We start from the raw sequence: 26025 nt of genomic DNA on the forward strand, positions 1-26025 counted from the left end.
GGGGGGAAGGGAAAAAAATAACGGAATGAATCAAACACTATTATCCTATGTAAAAGTATGACTACACAAATGGTATGCCTTTACTTCATGTACAGAAGAGAAACAGTATGTATCCCATTTGTGTACAATAAAAATAAATTTAGAAAAAGAATGTTCAAGAAGTATAAGGATATTGAAGGAAAGGCAGAAATTATGTGTGAAGTCTATCATATTTAACTCTATTTCTACCTTCCTACATTGGTGCTTATATAGCCATTTGTTTTATTCTGTGCAGTTGGTATTATGCAGTACCTTTACCATGTGCCCATTATTTTGCTTAATATAATAGGGACAGGCAGGGAGGAAGAACATTAGATGATAGGGTAAACTATTATGTAGGTCGTATCAGGAACTCAGTAAGTTATGTTACATTTATTAACTCAGTCTTCACAGCAATCTTACGAATTAAATGTCATCCTCACCCTTTTCAGCAGATGAGAAAATTGAGACTCAAAAGCTAGTCCTTGAAATAGAACTGAGTATCTTCAAGTAAAAAAAAAAAAATTTCAAAGCCCCCTCTTCCCTAATTATGGTGGCAAAAGGGAAATTGCTAAGTCATATAGCTAGCAAGATGCAGACCTGACTGCAGAGCCTCGTAGTCTTTCCAGCATATCATCTCATATTAAATGTAGCTTTATTATAAGGTTTGTTGGGGTTTTTTTGTTGTTGTTTAGGATTTTCTTTTTTTTTTAGTTGCACAATAACTGTTATAAGACATATCTCTAATACTAAAGTGAGGATCACTAGTTGCTAAAATTCACCTGTTGGAAAGTTAGCATCAGAGCCTAACTCTGATGGATAATTTACTTACTATGTGGTAAAAGATTTATACAACATGTTCTGGAACACAGTCTAATAACACATTAAAGTACACATTTTGCCCATGTTTTCCTTCACTTTCGAGTACTAGCCTTGATGGAGTTAATGACTCTTGTGTACCCCTTCAAACTTAATAAAAGTGAAGAATTACTGGAGTGTTAGTGAACTAGTGATGTGATAATCTTTAAAGAAAACATGAGAGTGACAATCTGGAAGCAAAAAGTAGAAGAGGGGAAATATTATTTGCTCTACTTTGGAAGTTATGTAACTTATCTTACCATATACACTGATCAGAAGACCCTTCAAAGATTGTGTAGCCAAAAAAAAAGATTGTGTAGCAGACTAATTTTTGTCCACGAGTGCTGAATGAGAAATCGATATTGTGAAAAAGGACTGAAATTTTGCCATAAGATTTGTCATTTAACATATTTCAAAAGATGCAAATTCTTGTGAAAATGTGAACTTAGTAAGTCAAAGTTTGTAGTAGTCTAGCCAATAAGATGTTTAATATATTTTAATAAGTCATTTAAAAATATATTTGCATCTGATAACATTTGTGTGTTTTACCACATGAAATGTAAACATTGTAATAGTTGTTCTGTGAATGTAGACAATTTAAAAGTTATTCCCATGCTTTCATCAAATGTTATCTTTACTCAATTTTCATTTCAGCCAATTGACAGATGCCAGAATATTTTTTTTATAGTTTTGGAATTTGATTATTAACCTAATACTGGGGGATCTTTTCTGAGTCCAACCCAGGGACTCACACATAGTACACAGCACTCTACCACTGAGCTTCATCCCCATATCTGTGTGTGTGTGTGTGTGTGTGTGTGTGTGTGTGTGTGTGTGTGTGTGTGTGTGTGTGTGTGTGGCGCAGGTGGGGTATACTGGATATTGCACCAAGTGACCTCTCCAACTGAGCTACATCCCCAGCCCTTTTTATTTTGAGACAGGGTCTCAACAAGCTATTCAGGCTGGCCTCAAATTTGAGATCCTCCTGCCTCAGCCTTCTTAGTAGTAGCTGAGATTACAGGCATGAGCAAAAATCAGTTACTAATTCTTTCTGAGACTTAGGATGTAAATGTACCTGGAGGAAAGATGATGAAAAATTGATCTTTATAAGGAAATCCAGTTATTTGAAATGAGTTTAATTTTCTTTTCTCGATTTGTCATTATAATCAGAAAGCTCTTATGTTTCTATTTAATTGTGACCATTTCTTTTCTCAAAGCATTTTGCACTATAATTGTTGCTCCTTTCTTCTCCATCTCACTTTTTTTTTTTTTTCCTTGAATTGTATCAGGTTAACCATCTTGTGGAGATTGGCTGATCGCTGTTGTTGTTTTAGGCTTTCAGAATGAATCTGGAAAAACTCAGCAAGCCTGAACTCTTGACGCTATTCAGTATTCTTGAAGGAGAGCTGGAAGCAAGGGACCTTGTTATAGAAGCATTAAAGGTATGTTAAAAGAAAAAAGAGAGGTCATCATGTTTTGAAAGTCATTTCATTGGTTGGAATTTATATAACTAGGATATTGCTATCATCCTCAGTAAAGTTGAAGGGGGGACATATTGATACTTGCTATAGGTTGCACATTTGTGGAAGTCTTTTTACCCTCAAAAAATTCCTTTAATGTCTACGTGGTTTCTAGACTTTGAACTTCATTCTTTTAGTTTAGTGCACCTTAGCTGTTTTTGAATGCTTAAACCCTTTGAGAATTTGATGAAACCTGCTTCCTGAAGAGTATATATATCCATATACCAAATTTCAGGATATAATATTTGAGCTATCAAATGCAGACATCTATGGCTTTCCTGGGTTCCAGATTAAGACTTCTAAGTTTTTTCTTTTTCTTTGTGGTATTGAGGATTGAACCCTGGACCTTGCACGTGCTAGCAAGTACTTTATCATTGAGCTACATCCCTAGCCCAATAATTCTTATTTTCAAGTGTTTGGTGTCTGTTAAAATGCAAGGGACCAGGGAAGTTGTACATTAGTGAGGACAAGCAGTATGTGGAAACTCTCTGTAAAGTCTGTTTAAAAAATACAAGGGGCATAATCCCTTTGAAATGTCATGAGTTCTTTAAACTTTTAAGGATTTTTTCTGTTCAGTCTTGCGAGCATATTTGGACATTAGAAGAAGACCTTTAGGGTATATCTGTATGAGTAGTAGACAGAAGATATTCCCAAAGGCTAGGGGAAATGACCAAAAGTGAGACTTGAGCATGCTAAAGAAACATTAGTCCCTACAAAATGCAATTTATTAAATATCTAAGGATTTTCATATAAGAGGTTGTATTGATGTACATCTTTAAATTATATAATATTTATGATGGAGTTCAGTGGTAGAGATTGCCTAGCATATGTGAGACCCTGGGATCAATTCCCTATACCACCAGAAACTAATAAGTAAAAAGCATAAATGATTAATAATTAGTATTTGTATATAACACTTTATAATTTGCATGATAGTGCAAATAATCAATAGTGTAGTATTCTTTCTTTTCCATTTATTTATATTCTCTCAGTGTATGTCATATACCGCAGGTTATCGGGGTACATGACATGGAGCAATCAGTGGTTGCCAGTCATTTGAATAGATGTCTCTAGTATGTCCTAAATAGTTTCTACTTTTTTAATGACTTCCCTGCCAACATGTTTAAATATATAAATGTTCACTCCGGTTGGTGACTCTTCCTCACATCCATATTCACATCCTTCCTTTTTGTCACTCTTGGTGATTTCTTTCTTTCCTGAAAACTGTATGTCATATCTCATAACCTAATCTTAGAATTACCAGTAGTCCCAACCTGCTTAAACCAGACACCTTCCTATTTCTTATCCTATATTTATTTGATCAAGGAAGAGAGAAGAAAAAGGGATTAAGGACAGTTTGAGTTCTTCCTAATCCTTACCTCTAATATCCTTTATTTCTACTTCTTTCTCCCATTCTCATCTGCCTTAATCCCCTTAAAATGGGCAGGGGAGAGGGATGGGAGAAGGACCCTTAAATGGGAAAATTAGAGGATGACCTTATTTTCACTTTTATAGTTTGACCAATATAACCACTCTGTTTTTCAGCCTTAGAAACTGTTCAGACCTATAATGTTTTGTATGTCCTTTTTACTAAACATATATCCCTAGTACTGAGCATTGTACCCGACATATAGGTACTCAATAAATATTATTTTGTTTTTGTTATTTTTGGTGCTGGGCATTTAACCTAGGACTTTGCATGTGGTAATAAGCACATGTCTGCCACTAAGCAAATATTTGTTAAACAGATAAAATGATTATGCCATCTGAATCTGTTGCTTTTAAAGATTTCCATGATAATTCAAAGTGAATGTTGTGAATTCCTAATTTTTAAACAGTTCTTATGTGCTCTGCAAAATACTGCCTTCAGGTTTTAACATTAACAGATGCTTAGGTGCTTGTTGCACATGTTTTCCTAAAATATGTTTTTTCTTCATGAATCTAATTTTAGTTACTATAGGCAGCCTCTGACAAGTTTGAAGAGCAGCCACAGAAGCAAGAACTATAATTAAGGAAACATTTTGACATAAGATACCATACCATTTCAAATCAGGCACAAGTGTTATATTTAATCTGCATATGGCCTGTAAGTGATAGTTATTGTGAGGTTTAACCTCTATGCAGTTAAGGTGAAATGAACAACTTTACCAGAAAGGACATATCTTCAAACAATATGTTGTTAGATAAAATTGTCAGCAGCTGGGGTTAAAGTAGCCTCTGTCCTTTGAGAAAATAACTGCCATACCACATTCCTTAAGTTAAAATGAAGTCTAACTTTATTTGTGGCATTGTTTTATTATTATTACCATTATTATTATTATTATTATTTGGTTTGGTGCTGGAATTTTTCAAGATTTTACTGCCTCATAGCTTTTGCTTAATAATAGATACCTACTGGACTTTTTTTTTTTTTTTTTTTACTATTGGTGTCTTACTAATTTTCTTCTATTTAACATTAGTTCTTAATTCATGTTTAGTGTGTTGCAAAGGTTTTGGTCTTTATGCCAAATAGCTTAGAGAGGTTTTTCCTTTCTGTTTTGTTTTCAGTAAGGGGGGGAAAAAAAAGCTCTTTCAGGACATAAAATCTATTCTGCTTTGTATCTCTGAACGAAACGATATAGCTAACTGTTGATTCTCAATGAATAGTAGGTCACACTGGCAAAGGTTAGGTTTCTTGAGGAATACATTATAAAGTTCCCGTAATTTGTAAGTGGATCCTACCTATAAAGTTAGGATTGTAAAAGAGCTATATTCATTTTCCAGTATGTTCTGTAAAGAACCAGATTACAGTTACATCCTTCTAGAATCCCCAAGTTATATCCTTTTTTTCTTCCTCAAAACCTCCTCACTTTCTGTTGCAGCCAGGACATATTTGGCTTAGAACCAATAGAAAATAATGTAATATTCAGACTCTCCTGTATTTGAAGTTTAGTTGTTACAGAGATCCACTTATACTATATTCAGACCCTGTTGAACTTTATGTAAAGTGATTTTCTGTTTTAGAAGGTATCAGTCATGTCAGAGAAAAACACTAAAGTCTTCCATTAGCCACTTTATTTTCATAAGTGAGAACACTATAGGAATCCCCTCTACAATGAGAGCAAATTACATTGCTCATGAACTCAGAGAAGTTGTGAACTACAACAGTTCAGCAAGAAAGCCTCAGTTCATTAATTCCTAGCAAATCTAGGAAATGTGTTCCCAGACTGGTTTGACTGCTCCAGAGGATGACTAGGGAACCTTATTAGCCATTTTTAAAATCTGGAAAATAAGCCAGGCATGGTGGTACATGTCTATAATCCCAGCGATTTGGGAAGCTGAGGCAGGAGGATTGTAAATTCAAAGCCAGCCTCAGAAACTTAGCGAGGCCCTGAGCAACTTAGTGAGACCCCCGTCTCAAAATTAAAAAATAAATAAAAAATTTAAAAAAAAACACACAAAGGGCTGGGGGATGTGACTTTGTGGTTAAGCTCCCCTGAGTTCATTTCCCAGTACTAAAAAAATAAAAAAAAAAAAAAAAAATAGATCTAGAAAATAGATATGACTACTAGTAAAAGTTAGGTCAAATACTTTATTTTTAAATCATCCACATTGGGTATATTGTATATTAATTCTGCATGTCTTAGATCTGATGCAAAGGTACACCTAGCTGTGACCCAATAGAATCTACCCTGTGTTTATAAGTACCATTTTATTTTAAAGCATTCTTTTTTTTTCTTTTTTATTTATTTTTATTTTTTTTCATATATGTACATAGGGTATTTTAAAGCATTCTTTAAAACACTTATACATATGATAAATGGTAAGGTATTACAACTTTCATGTAGAATTAACTTAAGAAGGCTTGAATTCCTTTCCACTGATGCTTCTATAATAAAACAGACATAACTCTTTTAAAACTTACAACCAAACTCTGTGGGTTTTATCCAAAGTCCATTGCAAAATTCCCCGAGCAAGAAGATTTACAGGCAAAATGTAGACATGACAAAATTAGAAATATATCTGGAGTATGAGACTATGTAATATGTCACTCTATAAGTTTACCTATTAGGAGTTGTTTTTTTTTAAACAAACAAGGATTAAAAATTAAAAGTCTAGGGCTGGGGAGATAGCTCAGCTGGTAGAGTGCTTGCCTTGCAAGCACAAGGCCCTGAGTTCGATCCCCAGTACCGCAAAAAAAAAAAAAAAAAAAAAATTAAAAGTCTAATTCTACATATACATCTGTGTTGAGACAATTTGTAATTTAATTTTGCTGAAAATATTCTTGAAACAATGATAAGGACATTACAACTGTACCAAACATATAGAACAAAGTAAAGGTTATCATAGAAGGTGGTGTAGCTCAAAAATATTGCAAATAAAAGCCGGGCATATCTGTAATCCCAGTGACTCAGTAGCCAGAAGCAGTAAGATCTCAAGTTCTAAGCCATCCTGGACAATTTAACAAGACTGTCACAAAATAAAAAATAAAATGGATTTCTTGGTGGTGGAGCACCTCTGGGTTCAATCTCTAGTATCTCAAAATGGGAAAAAAAAAAAAAAAAAAAGAAAAATACATAGCCTTGTACCTGTTATGTAAGTAGGTTATTATAAAGGCTGGTCTGAAATGAGGAAGGTAAAATCGAATTTAACAGTCATCATACATTGCATATACTAATAAGCCTGTCAAGACTGCAGGTCTGGGGTTGTGGTTCAGTGGCAAAGTCCTTGCCTAGCACACCCGAGGTACTAGGTTCAATTCTTAGTATATAAATAAATAAAATAAAGGTCCATTGCCAACTAAAAAAGTATTTTTTTTTTTTAAAAAATGTTTGCATTTGTTTTAGTCATCTTTTTTGCTGCTGGGACTAAATGACCCAACCAGAACAATTTTTGAAGAAGGAAAACTTGATTTGAGGGCTCACAGTTTCAGAGGTCTTAGTCTGTAGAAGGCCAGCTCCATTTCTTGGGGTTTAAGGTGAGGCTGAACATCGTGGTGGAAGAGTATGGCAGAGGGAAGAAGCTCACATGGTGATCAGGAAGCAGAGAGACTCCAATCTCCAGATACAAAAAATAGGGGGCTGGGGATATAGCTCAGTTGGTAGAGTGCTTTCCTAGCATGAAAAAGGCCCTGGGTTCAATCCCCAACACCACAAAAAAAAAAAAAAAGAAAGATATATATATATATATATATATATATATATATATACACACACACACACACATATATACACACACCCCAAAGCCATGCCCCCAGTGAACCACTTCCTCTAACCACACCTCACCTACCTCCAGTCACCACTCAATTAATCCCTGATGGGGATTAATTTACTGATTAGGTTAAGACTATCACCAAATCATTTCTCCTCCAAACCTTCTTGCATTGTCTCACACACAAAGTTTTGGGGGAACACCTCACATCCAAACCATAACAGCCCTTTTAAAAAATCACATATTAGCTGGGCACAGTGGCATACACCTGTAATCCCAGTGGCTCAGGAGGCTGAGGCAGGAGGATCACAAGTTCAAAGCCAGCCTCAGCAAAAAGTGAGTCACTAAGAAACTCAGGGAGACCCTGTCTCTAAATAAAATATAAAATAGGTTCTTTGATCAAAAATTATTCCATTTTAAAAGCAGTATGGAGATTCCTCAGAAAGCTTGGAATGGAACCACCATTTGACCCAGCTATCCTACTCCTTGGCCTATACCCAAAGGACTTAAAATCAGCATATTGCAGAGATACAGCCACATCAGTGTTCGTAGTTGCTCAATTCACAATAGCCAGACTGTGGAACCAACCTAGATGCCCTTCAATTGATGAATGGATAAAGAAACTGTGGTGTGTATATATATATATATACACACACACAATGGAATATTACTCAGCCATAAAGAATGATAAAATTATGGCATTTGCAGGCAAATGGATGAAATTGGAGAATATCATGCTAAGTGAGATAAGTCAATCTCAAAAAACCAAAGGACGAATGATCTTGCTGATAGGCAGATGATGACACATAATGGGTGGTGGGAGGGGTTAGTGTTAGGGTTAGGGTTAGGGTTAGGGAAGGGGGCAAGAATGGAGGAAGGACTGTATAGAGGGAAAAGAGGGGTGGGGGGGGAAGGAAAAAAATAACAGAATAATCAAACAACATTACCCTAATGTAAATTTATGATTACACAAATGGTATGCCTTTACTCCATGTACAAATAGAGAAACAACATGTATCCCATTTGTTTACAATAAAAAAATTATTCCATTTTAATAGATGGCTTTTAGGAAGAGTTTTTAGGATTGGAATGGAGTTTAAATCTTTTATAAAGATCACATAAACATAAGCTTTAACTAATAGAAATCCCAGTTTCTACCTAGTTAAAAGCTGAAATTAGGAAACAAACAGAACTTTAAATTTAATAAGTAAATATTGAATGATGAAGTTTTTAGATTCCCATTCATAACCTTTATTATGAAACAGTGACCAAATATTTGTGGTTATATTTTAACGTTAGATTGGTTGATAATTTTTTGTTACTACTCAGGGTCCACACATGAAACCTAGTTTTTGATACAATACTGTACAAGCAAACCATCAACCAGAATATTTAATTATATGTAGCTATTAAAACATACACTCTCAAGTCAGAACTAAGTTTGAGTTCTGCCAAAGTTATTTTATCCCCTGAGTGTTATATGTAAAATGGTATGGGTACTCTGAGAATTAAATGAGAGCAAATACTAAATCAGGTGCTCAGCACTTATTTACTGTTATTATTAGAACATAAGTTTTCAAAGTCCATCCCTTTAGAAACAAAGGTATATTCAGTAAAGCAAGAAATACTGATAGTATGCTATGCTTCATAAGGGAGAGTTTTTACTTCTCAATTAAATCTTTGTTATTAGCGGTGTTTGTACTTAAACTTGTTTTTCTTTGTAGACTTAATGATTTCAGATTGATCCACCCCCATCCCAACAACCAAAAGCGTATATTCTGAGACAACCATCAAGCATTAAGGGTGTACTCTGGGGCATGGAACAGATGTTATGTTATAGTCCCCTTTTTCATAATGAACACAGGAAGTACAGGGGTAATGTAGAAACCTTTTTAGCAGAACTGATTTTTTTTTTCAAATAATTTTTGGGTTTATTCCTCTATTGTTTGATTTAGCACCTTATTATATTTTGTTTTTTAAACAACTTTATTGAGGTATGACATACAATAAACTGCATTTGTTTGATGTATATAAATCAATGTTTTGATGTATATATTCCCTGAAAACATTACCACAATCAAAGTAACACATATCCATCACCCCACAAATTTTCCTTGTGCTCCTCTGTAACCCCTCCTGCCTACCCTTCCTCATTTTTTCCCACCCCTGCTTCCAAATCACTGTTCTCTGCCACTAGATACTGGTTTACATTTTCTGGATTTTTTTTTCCGGGGGGGCGGGGGGGGCAGGTATTGGGGATTAAATCCAGAGGTACTTAACCACTGAACAATATCCCCAGCCCTTTGTATTTTTTATTTTTTGAGACTGTCTTGCTAAACTGCTTATGGCCTCCCTAAATTGCTGAGGCTAGCCTTGAACTTGCAATCCTCCTGCCTCAGCCTCCCAAACCACTGGGATTACAGTCATGTCCCACCACACCCGGCTGAGATTTTATTAAGTGGAATCACACAAAATGCACTTTTTAGGGGAAGGTCTTTTTTAGTACCACATAATTATTTTGAGATTCACCCATGTTGTTGTGTGTATTGATAGTTCATTTCTTTTAATTACTGAATAGCGTCGCATTTTCGGTATGTGTGTCTGTGTGTGTGTGTGTGTGTGTGTGTGCGTGTGTGTGTCACAGTTTATCTGTTCATTGAACATTTGTGTTGTTTCTAGTTCTATGCTATTACAAATAAAGGTGCTATGAACATTCATATACAATGCTTTGTGTGGATATTTGCTTTTACTTCTTTTGGATAAATACCTATGAATGGAATGACTGTACTATAGAATAGATGTATGTTTAACTTTTTAAGAAACTGTGGAAGCACTTTCCAAAGTGATTTTACCATCTTATATTTCATAGCATGTGTAAGAGTTTCAGTTACTCCACATCCTTACCAACACTTAGCATGACCAACCTTTTTAATTTTAGCCATTTAGATGTGTAATATTCTATTTTAATTTCCATTTCCCTGTTGACTAATAATATTATCTTTTCATGTGTTTGTCATTTGTGTTTTGGTTTGTTTTTAGTAAAGTATTTGTTCAAATCTTTTGCCCATATTTTTAAAAACTGAATTGCTTTCTCATTAGTTTTGAGAGTTCCTTATATATCTGTATGCAAGTCCTTTATCAGATACATACCTTGGAAATACTTTCTCCCAGCCTATTACATTCTCTCAACTATATATTTTTTATACCTCAGATATTGACCATAACAGTTAATAATAATGTATACTTTTTTCCCCCCTTTGGGTACTGGGGATTGAACATAGGGCGCTTTACCACTAGGAGGAAGGAACTATGCCTCCTACCCTTTTTATTTTTTAGTTTTAGACAGGGTCTCTAAGTTGTCAAAGCTGGCCTTGAATTTACTATCTTCCTGCCTCATCCTTCTGAGTAGCTGGTATTATAGGCATGTACCACCACACTATACTTTATATTTGAAAATTACCAAAGTGAATAGATTCTCTACACAAAAACCATTCCACAACAAATATATTTTTCAAAAACATTATGTTTAAAAGTATATAATTTTTTTCAATTAAAAGAATTAATAAATTTAAACAAAAATCTAGCTCTGTGTGTGTGTGTGTGTGTGTGTGTGTGTGTGTATGCAGGTAGATAGTAAGTAGCAGGGATTGTAGGTATGTGCCACCATGCCCAGCCAGAACTATCTTGAAGAGCAGAATTTTTTTGGGTGCTGGGGATCGAACCCAGGGCCTTGTGCATACAAGGCAAGCACTCTACTGACTGAGCTATCTCCCCAGCCCCTTTAATTTTTTTTAACATGGGGGGGGGGTCTCACTATATTGCCTAGATTGGTCTTGAACTTGTGCGCATCAGTGATTATTCCACTTCAGCTGCTCCAGTAGTGGGACTCCAGGTGTGTGCCACCACTCCCAGCTAAATTTTTTTTTTTTATTTTTCATTTGTGGATTTTATTTTTAGGGTTATAATTTAATATAATCTGCCTAAATCAAGATCAGAAAAGTTTTCTCCTATTTTCTTTTTCCTATACCCCTTATAGTTTTAAGTTTTACATTAAGGTCTATGATATAACTTCAGTTAATTTTGTAATAATATGATTCAAAAAAATTGAAATGAATTTTTTACCCTTTTGTATATGTATATGAATATCCAGTTTTTCTAGCACCATTTTTTGAAAAGACTATTCTCACACTGTAGAATGGCCTTTGCACTTTTGTCACACTTACTTGTGTATTTGTAGGTTTATCTCTGAACTCTCTTGTTCTATTTATCTGTCTACCTTGATGCCATTACCATACTGTGTTGTTTACCATGACCTTATAGTAAAGCTTAAAATCATACTGTGTTTCCCATTCCATAAATGTGGCATAAATCACCATTTATTTAGTTTTTTTTTTTTTTTCTTAGAAGCGCTTGGTAGTTTTTAATTAATAGTTTTCATATCTTTATTTTTTATTAAATGAATCCCTAAGTATTTCTTTTTATTATATTACAAATGATATTGTTTTAAAATTGTTAAATTTCTGATTATTAATAGTATGCAAGTAGAATTGAGTTTTGTATATTGATCTTATATCCTGAAACCTTTTCAAACTTGCCTTTTAGTTCTGTAGTTTCTAAATAATTCCACTGGATTTTCTGCAGTCATATCTGTAAATAAGGACAGTTTTACTTATTTCTTTCTAATCCCAGATGCCTTTTGTTTGTTTATATGGTCTTATTATATTGGCTAGAACCTCCAGTACGTCGTAAAATAAAAGCAATGGGAGGTATCTTTGTCCTGTTACTGATCTCAGGGGAAAAACATTCAGTCTTTTATCATAAAGTATAATGTTAACTATAGGTTTTCCCCCAAATACATTTTAAGAGGTTGAGGAAATTTCCTTCTATCTCTGATATGCTTAGATTTTTCAGGAATGGATTTTGGACTTTGTTATATGCGTTTTCTGTATCTGTTGAGCATTATTGATTTTTATGTCATTCCTGTGTGTCTAAACTATTATATAAAAGAGAGCTTTATCATCTTTTCTTCTTGACCTTCTCTGAGATCAAGTAGAACTTTTCTAGCTTTTTTCTGATTTTTAGAAACTAGAATTCTGTAATTTTTAAAATTTTGCTGAGTATAGTTCAGTAACTAAATTATTTTCCTAATTGCAATACTCCCAGTATCCCCACCATTATGTCATTAAAAGTCGTGTCCCTAGTCACAGAAATAAATATTGTTGAATCTCAATTATAAAAACTATATATACATATACATATATATCTTTTTAACAAGATATTTCAGCTATATATTATTTACTTTGTAGGAAAATATGTTAGAGCTAATCAGAACTACGGTTCAGTTTTTACTTTTTTTTTATTATTCCTAATACTGTTAATACTCCTTTTCAACCTTCCTTTCAGTTGTCTGTGTCAGAAAAACCAGTCTAAATTCCCAAACTATCCAATAAAAAGATCACAGAACTTAAAGAAAAATGCTTTAATAAATACACCATTTTATCCTAGAGTCAGAGGGGGTATCTTTCAGACATTTATGAAATACATTTTATTTTACTAGGTTGGGATATAGCTCAGCAGCAAAGCATTTTGCTCCTCTTTCACAAAGTCCTAGGTTTGATCCCCAATGCAAAAAATAAAACAAAACATTTTACTTTTTGCCACAATCCAGGACATATATAGATAAAACTAAAATTTCACTAAAAATTTATGATCTTTATATTTTACTATACTGTAATATTTACATGGTACTGCATTATAGAATAATGTTGTACTTTACTTTTCTTTAAATGCTAATTTTGACCCCACTAACTATAGTTTCATGATTCACTAAAGGGTTATGATCCATAGTTTGAAAAACACTGGTCTAAAACACATTAATTTCCTAATTTGCTGTATAGTGGCTAGGTTTCATCTTGTTTCATTTTGCCAAATCCTGAGATTAGAAACAAGATTTATTTAAATGCGTTTCTTATAAAATTCCAAAAGAATTTTGCTTAGCTATGAAGTTATATAAGTGCTCCTAAAAGTTTATTCCTTAAGAGGAGCTAGCATTTTGTATAATAGCTCTGTACACTGTACACAGTGACTCATAGTGATACCTTCTTTTTAAATTCTCTTAAGAAGTAGATGTCTTAATACCCATTTTCCATGCTAGTACTAGAACTTACATATTTCAATTCCAAATAATATTTTTTAAGATAAACTGTGTTCAGATAAATCAACCGTAGGATCTGACTACAAGAGATAAAATGTATGTTCCTTTACAAACCTTACTGGTAAAGGGGAGGAGAAACTGGCACTAGTACGTAGTTGTCAATTCAATGAGGAAAATTTGGTAATATCTGTCAAATTAAACATATATCTAGAAGTAATTCCACTTCTAGAAATTTATATCACATATGTTCTTAAGCCTGTGAATAAGACACTATTAATTGCAGCATTATTCAGAGAAACAAAATGCTAGAATCAACTTCAGTATCTCTTGGTAGGGTTCTGGTCAATTAAATTATGGTATGGTGGTACAATAGAAAACTAGAGATTTCTATCTAAGAGGTAGCCAGGCACAATAGCTCACACCTATAATCTCAGCAAGTAGGAAGACTGAGGCAGGAGGATCTCAAGTTTGAGGTCAGTCTCAGTAATGTATTAAAACCCTGTCTCAAAATTAAAAAAAAAAAAAAAAAAAGACTAGAGATGTAACTTAGTATAGAGCACTTCAAGGTTTCAGTACCACACTGCAAAACAAAACAATAAACAAAAAAAAAAAAAGGAAATAAGTAGATGAAAATAAGATCTTTATATGTAATATGGAACACTCTTCAAGATATAGTAGGTGAAAAAAATAAGTTTGAAAGTAGTATGTGTAGGAAGAAAAAAGTATTGAATTGCAACTGGTGAAGCCAGAAATATGTCTCACAAAGCCTGTCCTTCCTTCCCTCTTGGCTTGGTTCCCTGCAAATAGGAGGAGCTCCCAAAATGGTCTGCCCTAGAAAGGGCATGAAGTTGGTGAGAGGGAAATAGCAGGTCAGTGGTGCCAAAAGAAGCAGAAAAAATTGTTCTTATATGCAGGTCGTTTATAAATTGGGTATCTATGAAAAGAAGCTTTTTTTTTTTTTTTTCCTTTTTTTATGCAGTACTGGAGATTGAGCCCAGGGGCATGCTATGACTAAGCTACATCCCCAGCCCATTTTATTTTGAGTCTCACTACGAAGTTGTCCGGACTGGCCTGGCATTTGAAATCGATCCTTCTGCCTCAGCCTCCCAAACTGCTGGGATTACAAACATGTGCTAGTCATGCCTGACTAGTGATTAAGCATCTTTGCTCCATTCATAAAAACATTGAACCTCATCTATAGTCTAGCTTTAAAAAATAATTGTCTGGTATCAGCTATTTACTGTATAACTTTTTCTCAAGTGTCATCATTGAATTATAAGTTGTAGCATTTAGGGGTTCAAGAATGAAGGTGCCAGAAGAATAAGCAAATTTCTTAGTTAGCTGACATCTTCCTGTGGTCTGTTTCTGTATATGTGGCTTTTTGTTTTTGTTGTTTTTAGGTCTTTGAGGAATAATAGGGGGAATTCAGCTTGTAAATGGTACTTATTTAGAGAACACAACTGTTCTCCAGCAATTAGTGAAGAGAGATTCAGAAAAGATTACAGCAGTGAGAAATTTCATTGCATTTATTCAGTCTGAAAGTAAAACAAATAAAAAAGGGAAATAGCTTATTCCTGTTATTTTGACTTCCTCTTATTGTATCTTCCTTACATGTGCTTGCCTTGTGATTTGGGATTAATCAGAGGTTATTTCTAGTTGCCCCTAAAAGAGACAACAAGCAAAGAAAGACAGAAATGTTGCTTCTCAACTAAAACCCATGATCTGTTTTAGTGTGTCAGTATAGGAATAATTTGGAAGATAGGAAGAAAACATCTTGCATGCTTGCTAAAATGTTTATGGAAAGAAGACATTTAGAGAACAAACTGGCAATTTTATTATATGGAAAATAACTTCCTTAGAAAGACATAGAAATATATCCCTTCCGCAAAATATTCTCTCATTTATGCAGGAGAATGTTCATTGCATCATTGTTTAATACAATATGGGAAAACTGTGAACAACCTAAAGTATGACTACATAAACTGGTACATGCTTACTATGTAATATGTCATTTTAACAAGAAAAAAAATGCTGTGTAACTGACTTAGAAAGATCTCTAAGACAATAAATAAACCAAGTTGCAGAAAACTTTTGGAGAATATTAACATCTATGTAATTAGCTTTTATACAAACACACCTAAATGTATGTTGTTGTTTAAAATGCCCTGGAAGGGTAACACCCATCATAATAAAACTGAGGGAGAAAGGATAGATTGGGTTGTGGTCAGAAAGAACTTCAACTTTATCTATAATAGTTAAAATTTTTATTTAGGATAAGCAGTAGAATGGCAAGGAGTTGGGGAAAACATTTACTTTTTTATTTTTTATTTAAATTTTTTTTCATATATGTATATAGGGTAATATCTGTCTCATTCTACCGTCCTTCCCATCCCCACCCACCCACCCTACCCCTCCCCTCACTCTCCTCTGCATAATTCAAAGTTCCTTCATTCTTCCCTACCCACTCCCCACTATGGATCAGCATCTGCTTATCAGAGAAAACATTCAACCTTTAGTTTTTTGGGATTGGCTTATTTCACTTAGCATGATATTCTCTAGTTCCATCCATTTACCTGCAAATGCCATAATTTCATTCTTCTTTAAGGCTAAGTAATATTCCATTGTGTATATGTACCACATTTTCTTTATCCATTCATCTGTTGAAGGGCACCTAGTTTGGTTCCATAGCTTAGCTATTGTGAATTGAGCTGCTATAAACATTGATGTGGCTGCTTCACTGTAGTATGCTAATTTTAAACCCTTTGGGTATAAACTGAGAAGTGGGAAACTTTTACTTTTAAACTGGGTAATTTAAAGTAACGTCTCATGTAAATATTAATTTTATAATTTAGTTAAGGGAGTGGAGACAATGTGTCACGTCAAGGGAAAGCAAGAGGTTTTTGCCTTTATATCCCAGATTTTTCCCCAGAAGAGCAAAGAATAAATTTTTCACTGATTTCCAAGACTTTTGTGTAGCTTAATAACTAAAGTTATTCTTCCAAAGCAGATTCTTTCATGGGTCACTGACTCAAACTAAATAAAACTGACAACATATGCACGAGCAATCACATGTTTTAAATGTTCATGAGATTTAATTATCATAGGAGGGGACCTCTACAACCCTTAAAAGCAGTTTTCCTACCTTCAGTTTCATATTCGTAGCTCATAATACTCCATCACTTAACAACAACAAAAACCATATATTTTCTGCCTCAGAAATAAACTTCAGCCATTGAGTTCTACGATGTATTACTTCAAAAAATTTCTAAATCTGACCCAATACCTAACATGCCATTTGTTCAAAAAGATTAAATTAATTAGTAGAAATGAATATTCAGTTATGTTGTTATTAAATTTGGAAGTCTCTGTTTTGATTTTTTTTGTTTCCAAGTACTAGAATTGAACTCAGAATCTCACACATGCTGGGCAAGTGTTCTCCCATTGAGCTACATCCCATTCCAGAAATCTCTATTCTTAATGATTGTAAACTTCTAGAGATTTTTCGTGCACTTAATGAGACATTCCTCTTTTCCTATACCTTCCTATTCCAAGGTTAATTAATGCCTGTACTCGGTATCCTGTCTTTCCCCTATTTCTTCGTGCCTTACTCCATCACTTACTCCCTGACTTCTCTTAGGGTTCCGGTTTCTTGCCTGTGCACTTCCTCTTGGTACTCAGCTCAAAACCTATTTGCACCACTCTCTCCATTCTGTAAAAAAAAAGACTTCTTTCAACCCTGCCTTTATTCTGAGCTACCATACTCTCTTCTTTTTACACACAAATATATAAATGTCATTTGTACCCTGCCTCCATTGTCTTGCCCCTCATCGCTCATTTGTCTTTTACTACTCTACTGAAAATTCACCTTTTGAAGTTATAAGTAACCTCTAATGGCTTTTTTTTTTTTTTTTTTTTTTTTTTTTACAGTGCTAGGGATTGAACCCAGGGTCTGGTGAATGCTAGGCAAGTGTTCTACCACTGAGCTACATCCAAGCCTCTAAGGACTTCTTTTCATTAGATTACCTAATCTGTCTTTAAGCATTTGACACTGTTGACCATTTTACTGTTTGTTTGCTTTTGTTTTCATTTTTTAATTTTTGAGGCGGGGTTTCACTAGGTTGCCCAGGCTGGCCTTCAGCTTATGATCCTCCTACCTCATCCTTCTGAGTTACTGGAATTACAGACCTGTGCTACTATGCCTGGCTGACCACCTTACTTTTTAAACTTCTCTTTCCTTGGTTTCAGTGATATTCTAGTCTTGTTCCTTCTCAGACCACTTTGTCTTTTTTTCTTCCACATGCCTTTAAATTTGATGCCTTCTGTGACTATATAAAATATCCTTTCCTGTGATTCCCATGGCATACTGTCCAAAATCTATCACAGCACTTTTCATATAATAATATTATCTCATACCCTTTAGACTTTTAAAACCCTAAAGGACAGAAGCCAAAATATACTCATTTTTCTGTGTTTTGTGTGTGTGTGTGTGTGTGTGTGTGTGTGTGTGTATATATATATATATATATTTTTTTTTTTTTTTTTTTTTTTAATTCTCTATCCTCCATTTCTACTCCCATTTACCTCTTGGTCTCCACAAGCAACTATTCTTACACATTTTTTTTGTATGTGTTTTTATAAGGTGCTACGTAGCCCACTGTTTCTTTTTGGACTTTCTGTGCCTTTGAGGTCCATCATATGGCCTTCATGTGCACATAATCTGTTGTTCTCTGGGTCATACACCAAGATATACATTTATTTTAGCTAATCCTCCTAGGTACCTCTGTGTCTACACTTAGCATACTGCAGTGTTACTTAGTGTGTACTGAATATGTTAGCTGAATGAATAACATAAACAGATATTCCCTAGGACTTTGTTCTTAGCCTTGTCACATCTTAACCTAATTACTCATTCTCTCTAGGTAATCTATTCCATTCCTTTGGTTTCAGCACATGGTTAACATCCAGATTTGATATTTCTCCTATCCCTCAACTAATGTATACAGGTGTCTTTTTGACATATATACCTAAATGTCCCATATTACAATCACAGCATATTTCCCTAAAAGACATTTGTTCTGCCTGTTTTCTGTTTTGGTTAATGGCATCACCAACCATCCATTTACCCAAGGTAAGTACATAAAAATGTCCTCTCTTCTTCACTCCTTATGTCTAATCAAGTGCCACAAACTGTTAGTTCTATCTTGAAAGTACTCCTTAAATATAGTTCCCCTCTCCTGTATTTTGAACGTAGATACAAATTGCTCCTTTACTGGTCAGTGGATCTAACTTCCTAACCATGCTTTCTGGCTTTGTAGAGTAGGTTTTTGTAGCCTAGCTACCATTAGTATCAATTCAGTCTTGCCATTTTTTCTCTTTCAAAACTTCTGTAGCTCCTTGCTGCCTACAGAATTTAAATTTAAAGGCATCGTATTCAGGTATTTACAGACTGACCTGATCCTGGTTTCATTTCCTGCCAGTCTACCAACTGTGGTCTTAACCTCTAGACTAAATTATTCATTCACTTTCATTTTTCCATTGCCTTGCTTGAATTGCTCCCTTTGTTTGGAATGCTTTTTTTTTTTTTTTTTTTTTTTTTGTGACAGTACAGGGAATTGAACCCAGAGATTTGCCTCCGAGCTACATTCCCAGCCCTTTTTATTTTATCTTGATGTAGGGTCTCACTAAGTTGCCAGTGCTGGCCTCAAACTTGCACTCCTTCTGCCTCAGTCCCTGATGTCACTGGGATCACAGGTGTGCACCACCATGCCCAACTCTGGAATACCATTTTCCTTTCCTTCCTTTTCATAGAACCTCTCACATAAGTGTACCCAATACATTTTTATAAAAATTGAATCACACTTTATGTGTTTTTTCTTTTTTGGTTTTTCTGTACTAGATTATTGATAATAAGAGAATTTATCTGTTTGTTCTAATAAACATCACAGATTATAGGAACTTTTCTATTTTATGTCCATTTGCACACATACACACACACACACACACCACAAATATCTAGAACCTACTAAGTACTAGAAAAGCATTTGTCGTATGAGAGATTGAGTTCAAGCCTTTTAAGTCTAACTTGAATGTATTCAAGGCTCAAAATAGATTGCCAGTTTTTAATTCACATTTTTAGAAGAGAGGCTTAACTATGAGTGATAAAGTTTCATAACTTTACCATTGTTAACAAGTCTCATTCAGTTACAGTATTTACATCTCACCCTGTACTAAGAACAATTTGTTTTTCAGACAGGAAATCATTGTTCTGTTTGTTCCATATTTGTGGTAAAGGGTACCAAATAACTGGGAAACATATCTTTGTTCACTGTGTTATAGTCATATAAAAAGAAAAAAGTAAATACATTCCTATTATATTTTAGTTTTCAACTGGTAGTGTCTTCCATTCATAGGACAAATGACTGCCTTTTTTACACCAGACCTAGAAATCACTAAAGATAAAATGCTGAAACAAAGTCTTAAAGATTCAGAATAGAGCCAGTTTTTTCTGTTCCTTCTAAGATTAAAATGGCAAAAGGATCTTGGTAATCCTATTCTTGTCCTGTGCCTTTTAAAATTTCTAATGGTGTTGCCACCCATCAGAATAAAAAGGAAGAGCTAATGTCTCAAAAGATAACTCACATTCTTCTGATCTGTGCATATCCAATCCCCTTAGTACATTTCTATTATGAAGGGAAAGTGGGGATTACTTAGAATTAATAGTAGCAGTAGTTGAGAGGACTTATTCTTTTTTTTTTTTTTTTTTTTTTTTTTTTTTCAGTGCAGTGTTGCCCAATTCTGGAATAAAAAATAAATTTAAGATAATTTTAAAAAAAGAAAAATAGTAGCAGTAGTCAACTTTGACTTGCTTGGTTTCACCATATATTCAGTGTCTTTTTGTAAGTAATGACTGTGTCAGTTCACATTTTAAATTATTAATAACATTTCACAAAGCACTTATAGCGACCTTTTCATTTTCAATCCTGATTTCTTTACTCTCTCCCCATTTTTGTTCTTTTAACGAAGAATGATCCTTTTCTGATTTTGAGTCCCAATCTACCTGAGTGACTACTGGTTGAAACTGAATAGCTATGTAACCCCCTATACGTAAGGCTGCAGTGATGATAGAAATTGCCACCCTTCCATTCTCTGACTTGTGATATGGGCCTGTTCCTTCTCTTATTATATCAGCGTAGAAATTCTGTTCTGTCTTCTGTATGATTACACTGTCCTCACTTCTCTTCACCTGTTCTGCTCTCCTGCTGTCCCCATGGTGTGGCTCTGAAACTGTTATTAGGTCTATTTTCATTCTACCCTTTCTCTCCACTCCCCCAAACCCTGCACCCTCCCCAAACTTCTTAAAATTATTACTTGATAAAATTCTAAATGTGAATACTTCTGTACTTCTTGGACAAGCTGAGGACCTCTTTGTAATACCTTACATTTGAGCAACTTGTTTCTTGCCATGCTTCCTTAACTCTTTTACATTCAAGAATTTTTCTTCAAACAAATTAGAGTTAAGACCTATCATCTAGTTACATAGCTTCAGTTCTTCTCTACAGAATCCCCTAATGAAAGGAAGAAGAAAATATCCCTTCACATCTTATTTTAGTGAGTTCATTGTTTGGAACTGGTGATTGAACCCAGGGCTTCACATGTACTAAGCATGTGCTCTGCCACTGAGCTACATCCACAGTCAGTGAACTCTTTAAATATTTTAAACCTGGAGTCAGTTTCTATACTATCTGTTAATACATAGTAAGTGAAAGCCTAAGCACATCTCTAAGAAAGTTTTTCAAGTTCATAGGGTTAACTTAAGGTATCACACAAAGTTGTAACCTATGAGCTAGGGCTCACTGTGTCATACTTGAGAGACAGTTTTGGGTTATGTGTCTCCCCCTAAACTCATGGTGTTTCCTGTCATTCATTAAATTGCTGATAGTCCCATTTGTCTGCCAGAACCCACCCACTTCCAGGGTTGGCCTTTTCCTTCCTGTTGCTTATGAATGTAAAGTCCCAATCGTAGAAAGTTCTGATCAAATAAATTGTACTTGATGTTCCTCTAAACATTAAAAATTGTTTAGAAAACATTTGAACAAGTAGAGGCCACTTGTTTCTTGCTGCTATTAGGCCTGTACTTGTCTGGTAAATTTTAAGTTCCTTGAAGATAGGAGTCTTGATGATATGGGATTATATTCCCATATCATTTAGCATACATACTACTTAAAAAACATTAAATATTCAATGAAAGCATTCCAAGCATGTCCACCCATGAACCATCCATATGTCCAGAAAAATTTCCCAGACTTCCAAGTGATATTTTGGTTGTCTAACTTTAATAATACACAGAGTTTTTGTTTTGTTTTGTTTTGTTTTGTTTTGTTTTGTTTTTTGGGTTTTTTTTTACATTTTATATATTTGATGTTAGACCAAACCTCTCCTGGTTTATAGACTTTAGAGGATTTGTTAGTTTAAAACGAAACAATAATATTGATTACTTATCACTTCTGTTAGATTACATCTTTGTTATGGCTGAAATTGTTTAAAATTATAGGTTGAAGAGTCAGACTTTTGGGATTTTTCATTACATTCTAGTGTTTTTCAAAATTTTTTTTTTTTTTGACAGCAGCACATACATAGTAAAAAGTAGCCTCTGTATTATGACCCAAGGTACACACCTACACACATGTACCCCCTCCTATAGTCTTGATGCTGAAAGAAAATTTCCTAGAAACAGTACTCAGCCTTATAATGTCCAGTGCTCTGTAGTGTTTTCTGTTCTGATCTGTTTCTGGGTGGGAGTTGGTTTGGTTTTGTGGGGTAGAACCCAAAGCCACACATGCTAGGCAAGTACTCTTATCACTGAGCTACATCCCCAGCTGCTCTATTTCACTTTTAAGCCACTAATCAAGACCCAGTGAATTAAAAATTCATTTCTACAAATTTCTGGGGAATATCTACTTATGTATTATTCATTCAACTAAAATATCCAGTACTTTTTACCACTTATTTTTCTTCTCCCCTACTTATTTGTGATCTTAGGAAAGTCACATGCTATTCAGTTTCTTCTTTCAAAGAAGTAATGTCTACTTCAGTGTTTGAAGTAGTCCACTTCAAAAGGAATATTGTTAAAATTAGATTGAACAGATAAGAACTCAGCATACTGCTTGGCAGATAACAAACACTTGAGTGTTAGCACCCCTGTCATTTCTATTGTCGTTATAATTAAACTTATTATTAAACCTCCCCTCTCTTTCAGAAATGTTGTATATAAAGCATATATTACATACAACTTAATTCTCCCTTCAATTTTTATTATATTTACTTACATTTTAACCCTTTTTTTAGCTGGAGGTATAATTTAGATATAGTGAAGTGCACAGATCTAAAGTGTTCGTTTTGATGAGTTTTGACAAATCCACACAGCCATGTAACCCACACCCCAGTAAAGACACAGAGCATTCTCATCACAACAGAAAGTTACCTTGTCCCCCTTCCCATTCAGTTGTCTTCCTGTTCCCAGAGGCAGTCACTCTCCTGATTTAGTTTCTCATCGTTGTAGTTTAGTTCTGTCTGTTCCACAACTATCTGAACAGTCACACAGAATGTATTATTTTATATCTAGCTTTTTTATTGTTTTTATTAGAATAATGTTGTTAATGTTCATTGGTGTCTTTTTGTGTACCATTTATTCCTTTTATTGCTGGGTAGTATTCCATTGTATGAATGTACCACATCCTATTATTCTTCTGTTGATTGATATTTGAATATTTCCAGTTTGGGACCACTATGAATAAACCTGCTATGGACTTTGTATAAAAGTCTTTTTGTAGATAACATTTTCATTTCTTTTGGATTGGTACTTAGAAATGGAATTGCAGCTGGTTATTTGTCTAACTGATGAGAAGTTGCCAGATCCATTTCGAAAGTAGTTGTACTATATACTCTCACCAGCAATGTGTATTTAATTTTTCTTTATTCTTTCAACAGTCTCTAATTATCAGTTTATAATTTCAGTCATTCTCATGTCTGTATAATGCTATCTTGTTTGATTTATACATCTCTAATTATGAATGGGCACTTTTTCATGTGCTTTTTGGCCATTTGAATTTTCTTTAGGCCTACTATAGTCCATCTCTATTTTTTGTGTGTAATATGAGCTGTAAGTTTTTTGTTTTTGTTTTTTTGGCAGTACTGAGGATTGAACCTGGTGGCACTTGTCTGCCAATGATCTACGGCCACCATGCATGATCACTTTCTTTACATTTCAAGAGATGTATGGTCTCCTAAAAAAGAGAGATTAGGTTCACTAGAAATTATATTTTTTCAGTTAGAACAAATGTACCACTCTAATGAGAGATGTTGGTATTAGGGCAGGCTGTGCTTGGGGGGAGGGTGGGGGTATATGGTTTTCGCTGCCTTTTACTCAGGTTGATGTTCACTTAAAAACTACTCTAAGAAATAAAATATTTTTTAAATTATACTTTAAAATCCTATATTTATATTCAGAGCATTTTCCCTTTTTCAGTTTCTTTACTTGTTCTGTATTGTTGAATTCTCTATGCATATTTTCTTCTCCACCTTAAAAAGATATTCGGGTCCACAATACAGAACAAGTAAATAAGTAATTTATTTCAACCACATTCCTAGGTTGTAAAAATAAAACAACAAAAAGACAAAAAACTCAATATTTTGTTTCAATTTCAGTAGAACTTTTCAAAGAACTCTTGGAATTTGAATATTGAAGCAACTACAATGTTGAAGAAACTGCACTATGCCACTATGCTATTTACCCATACTTTTATATTCTAATGAGCAAGTCCACTTGCTAACAATGCCACACTTAGAGCTATTTATACTAAACTAATTTTAGTCTCAAATAGAATTTAGAACACTTTAAAAAATAATAATTAATGATCATCTATCCTCGTAAATAATTGCTTTTGTAAATAGCTGTGCTTGCAGGTTGACTTGAAGGAATTTTTTAAGATTTTCTTTTATTTATTCATTTCTGGAATAGATTATTACAGCTTTTTTTTTTTCTCTCTCAACTTCAAAGACAGTTGAATATTTTTCCTCTTTATTCTCATGTAAAAGTTTGTACCATTTCTAGGACTGGGGATGGAGTTCTGTGCTAGAGTGCCCACCTATTCTGTGTGTGTGAGACTTTTGGTTCAATAACCAACACAAAATGAAGGAAGGGAGGGATGGAGGAAGGATGGAAAGAAGGAATTATACCATTTTCCAAAAATTAAAGTTAATTCAAATGAGGGTAAGTCCTCTCTAATCAATATCAAATATTAAAATCTAGTTGTCTTTCAAAAAGTAAAAAGAAGCTCTACAAGGATATTCATATAATATAGTTATCATCTTTATCCAGTACCATTGCATTATTTCCAGTTGCTCAAAATAGCTTTTTGTAGTTTATTAGGATCTCCAGAGAATGACTTATCTGACAATTAACAGATTCAGCTTATATGTGAAAATGATCCCTTTTGACTTCATTTAGTAGCATCAAAAAAAAAGACATCTTGGGCTAGGGCTGTAGCTCAGTGATAGAGCGCTTGCCTAGCATGTGCGAGGCACTGGGTTCAATCCTCAGTACCATGTAAAAATAAATAAAGGCATTGTGTCCATTTACAACCAAAAACTATTTTTAAAAGAAGACATGTTGGAATTGTTTTATTTTATTCCTTAGCATGGAAGCATTCATATTTTCAAAGGTGTACAATGTCAATATTTTTATTACTTTCTAAAGTATCACTTCATAATTGTCTCATAAATGACAAAGGTGCTCCTTAATCCATTTCTGGTACTAGTCTGAATTGAAAACAAAGCCTTTTGGTTTAATACATGCCCCCAATAAAGTGGGTCTTATTTCTTCACCTTTAGATTTGGAACTACTTTTTACGTGGGAAATGATCAAAGAATAGAGATTGATTTCCTAGCTTAAAACTGCAGTATGCACATGATGCACCATGTACATATTATATTGGGAAGGGAGGAAGAGGTAACTACTTTTATTTCTTTTCGAAGATAGTAATAAAACAGCTGATACTTTTGGAGACCAAATATGAAAAATTCCAAGGATAGTATATGATTTTATTTTAAGCTTTCAGTATTGGTATGTTTCATTCAGGCTGTGACAGTAAAAATAAATGAGTAATAGATGACTAGTGTGTTTTGTCTGTTGTGATAATACCCTCTATTATCACATCTGTCTCACCTGCCATTTTCCTATTCTTTGAAATTAAAGAGATCGTGTTTTGATCATGTTTTCTGACAATT

At 34.2% G+C, this 26025-nt stretch overlaps 1 protein-coding gene and 1 long non-coding RNA gene across 5 annotated transcripts in view; both read left to right on the forward strand.

Annotated features, from left to right (window-relative positions):
• CTTNBP2NL (CTTNBP2 N-terminal like) overlaps positions 1-26025 on the forward strand; it is a 53906-nt gene that overhangs the window by 13217 nt on the left and 14664 nt on the right. For 3 of the 4 annotated variants that reach the window (XM_079135503.1, XM_079135505.1, XM_079135504.1), the window contains exon 3: positions 2211-2318. In XM_079135503.1, the coding sequence (XP_078991629.1) occupies positions 2220-2318 (99 nt within the window). In that variant the 5' untranslated portion in view covers positions 2211-2219. Of the gene's footprint in view, positions 1-2165; positions 2319-26025 lie in introns of all 4 variants that reach the window. The other variant, XM_079135506.1, reaches the window with a different exon arrangement.
• Positions 5792-7192, forward strand: LOC306658840. Its single transcript, XR_013763166.1, has 2 exons — positions 5792-6449; positions 6564-7192. It is a non-coding gene; the product is annotated as an uncharacterized lncRNA (long non-coding RNA).

This window comes from Sciurus vulgaris (assembly GCF_902686455.1).
Source record: "Sciurus vulgaris genome assembly, chromosome: 1".
In the NCBI taxonomy this organism is placed as follows: Eukaryota; Metazoa; Chordata; class Mammalia; order Rodentia; family Sciuridae; genus Sciurus; species Sciurus vulgaris.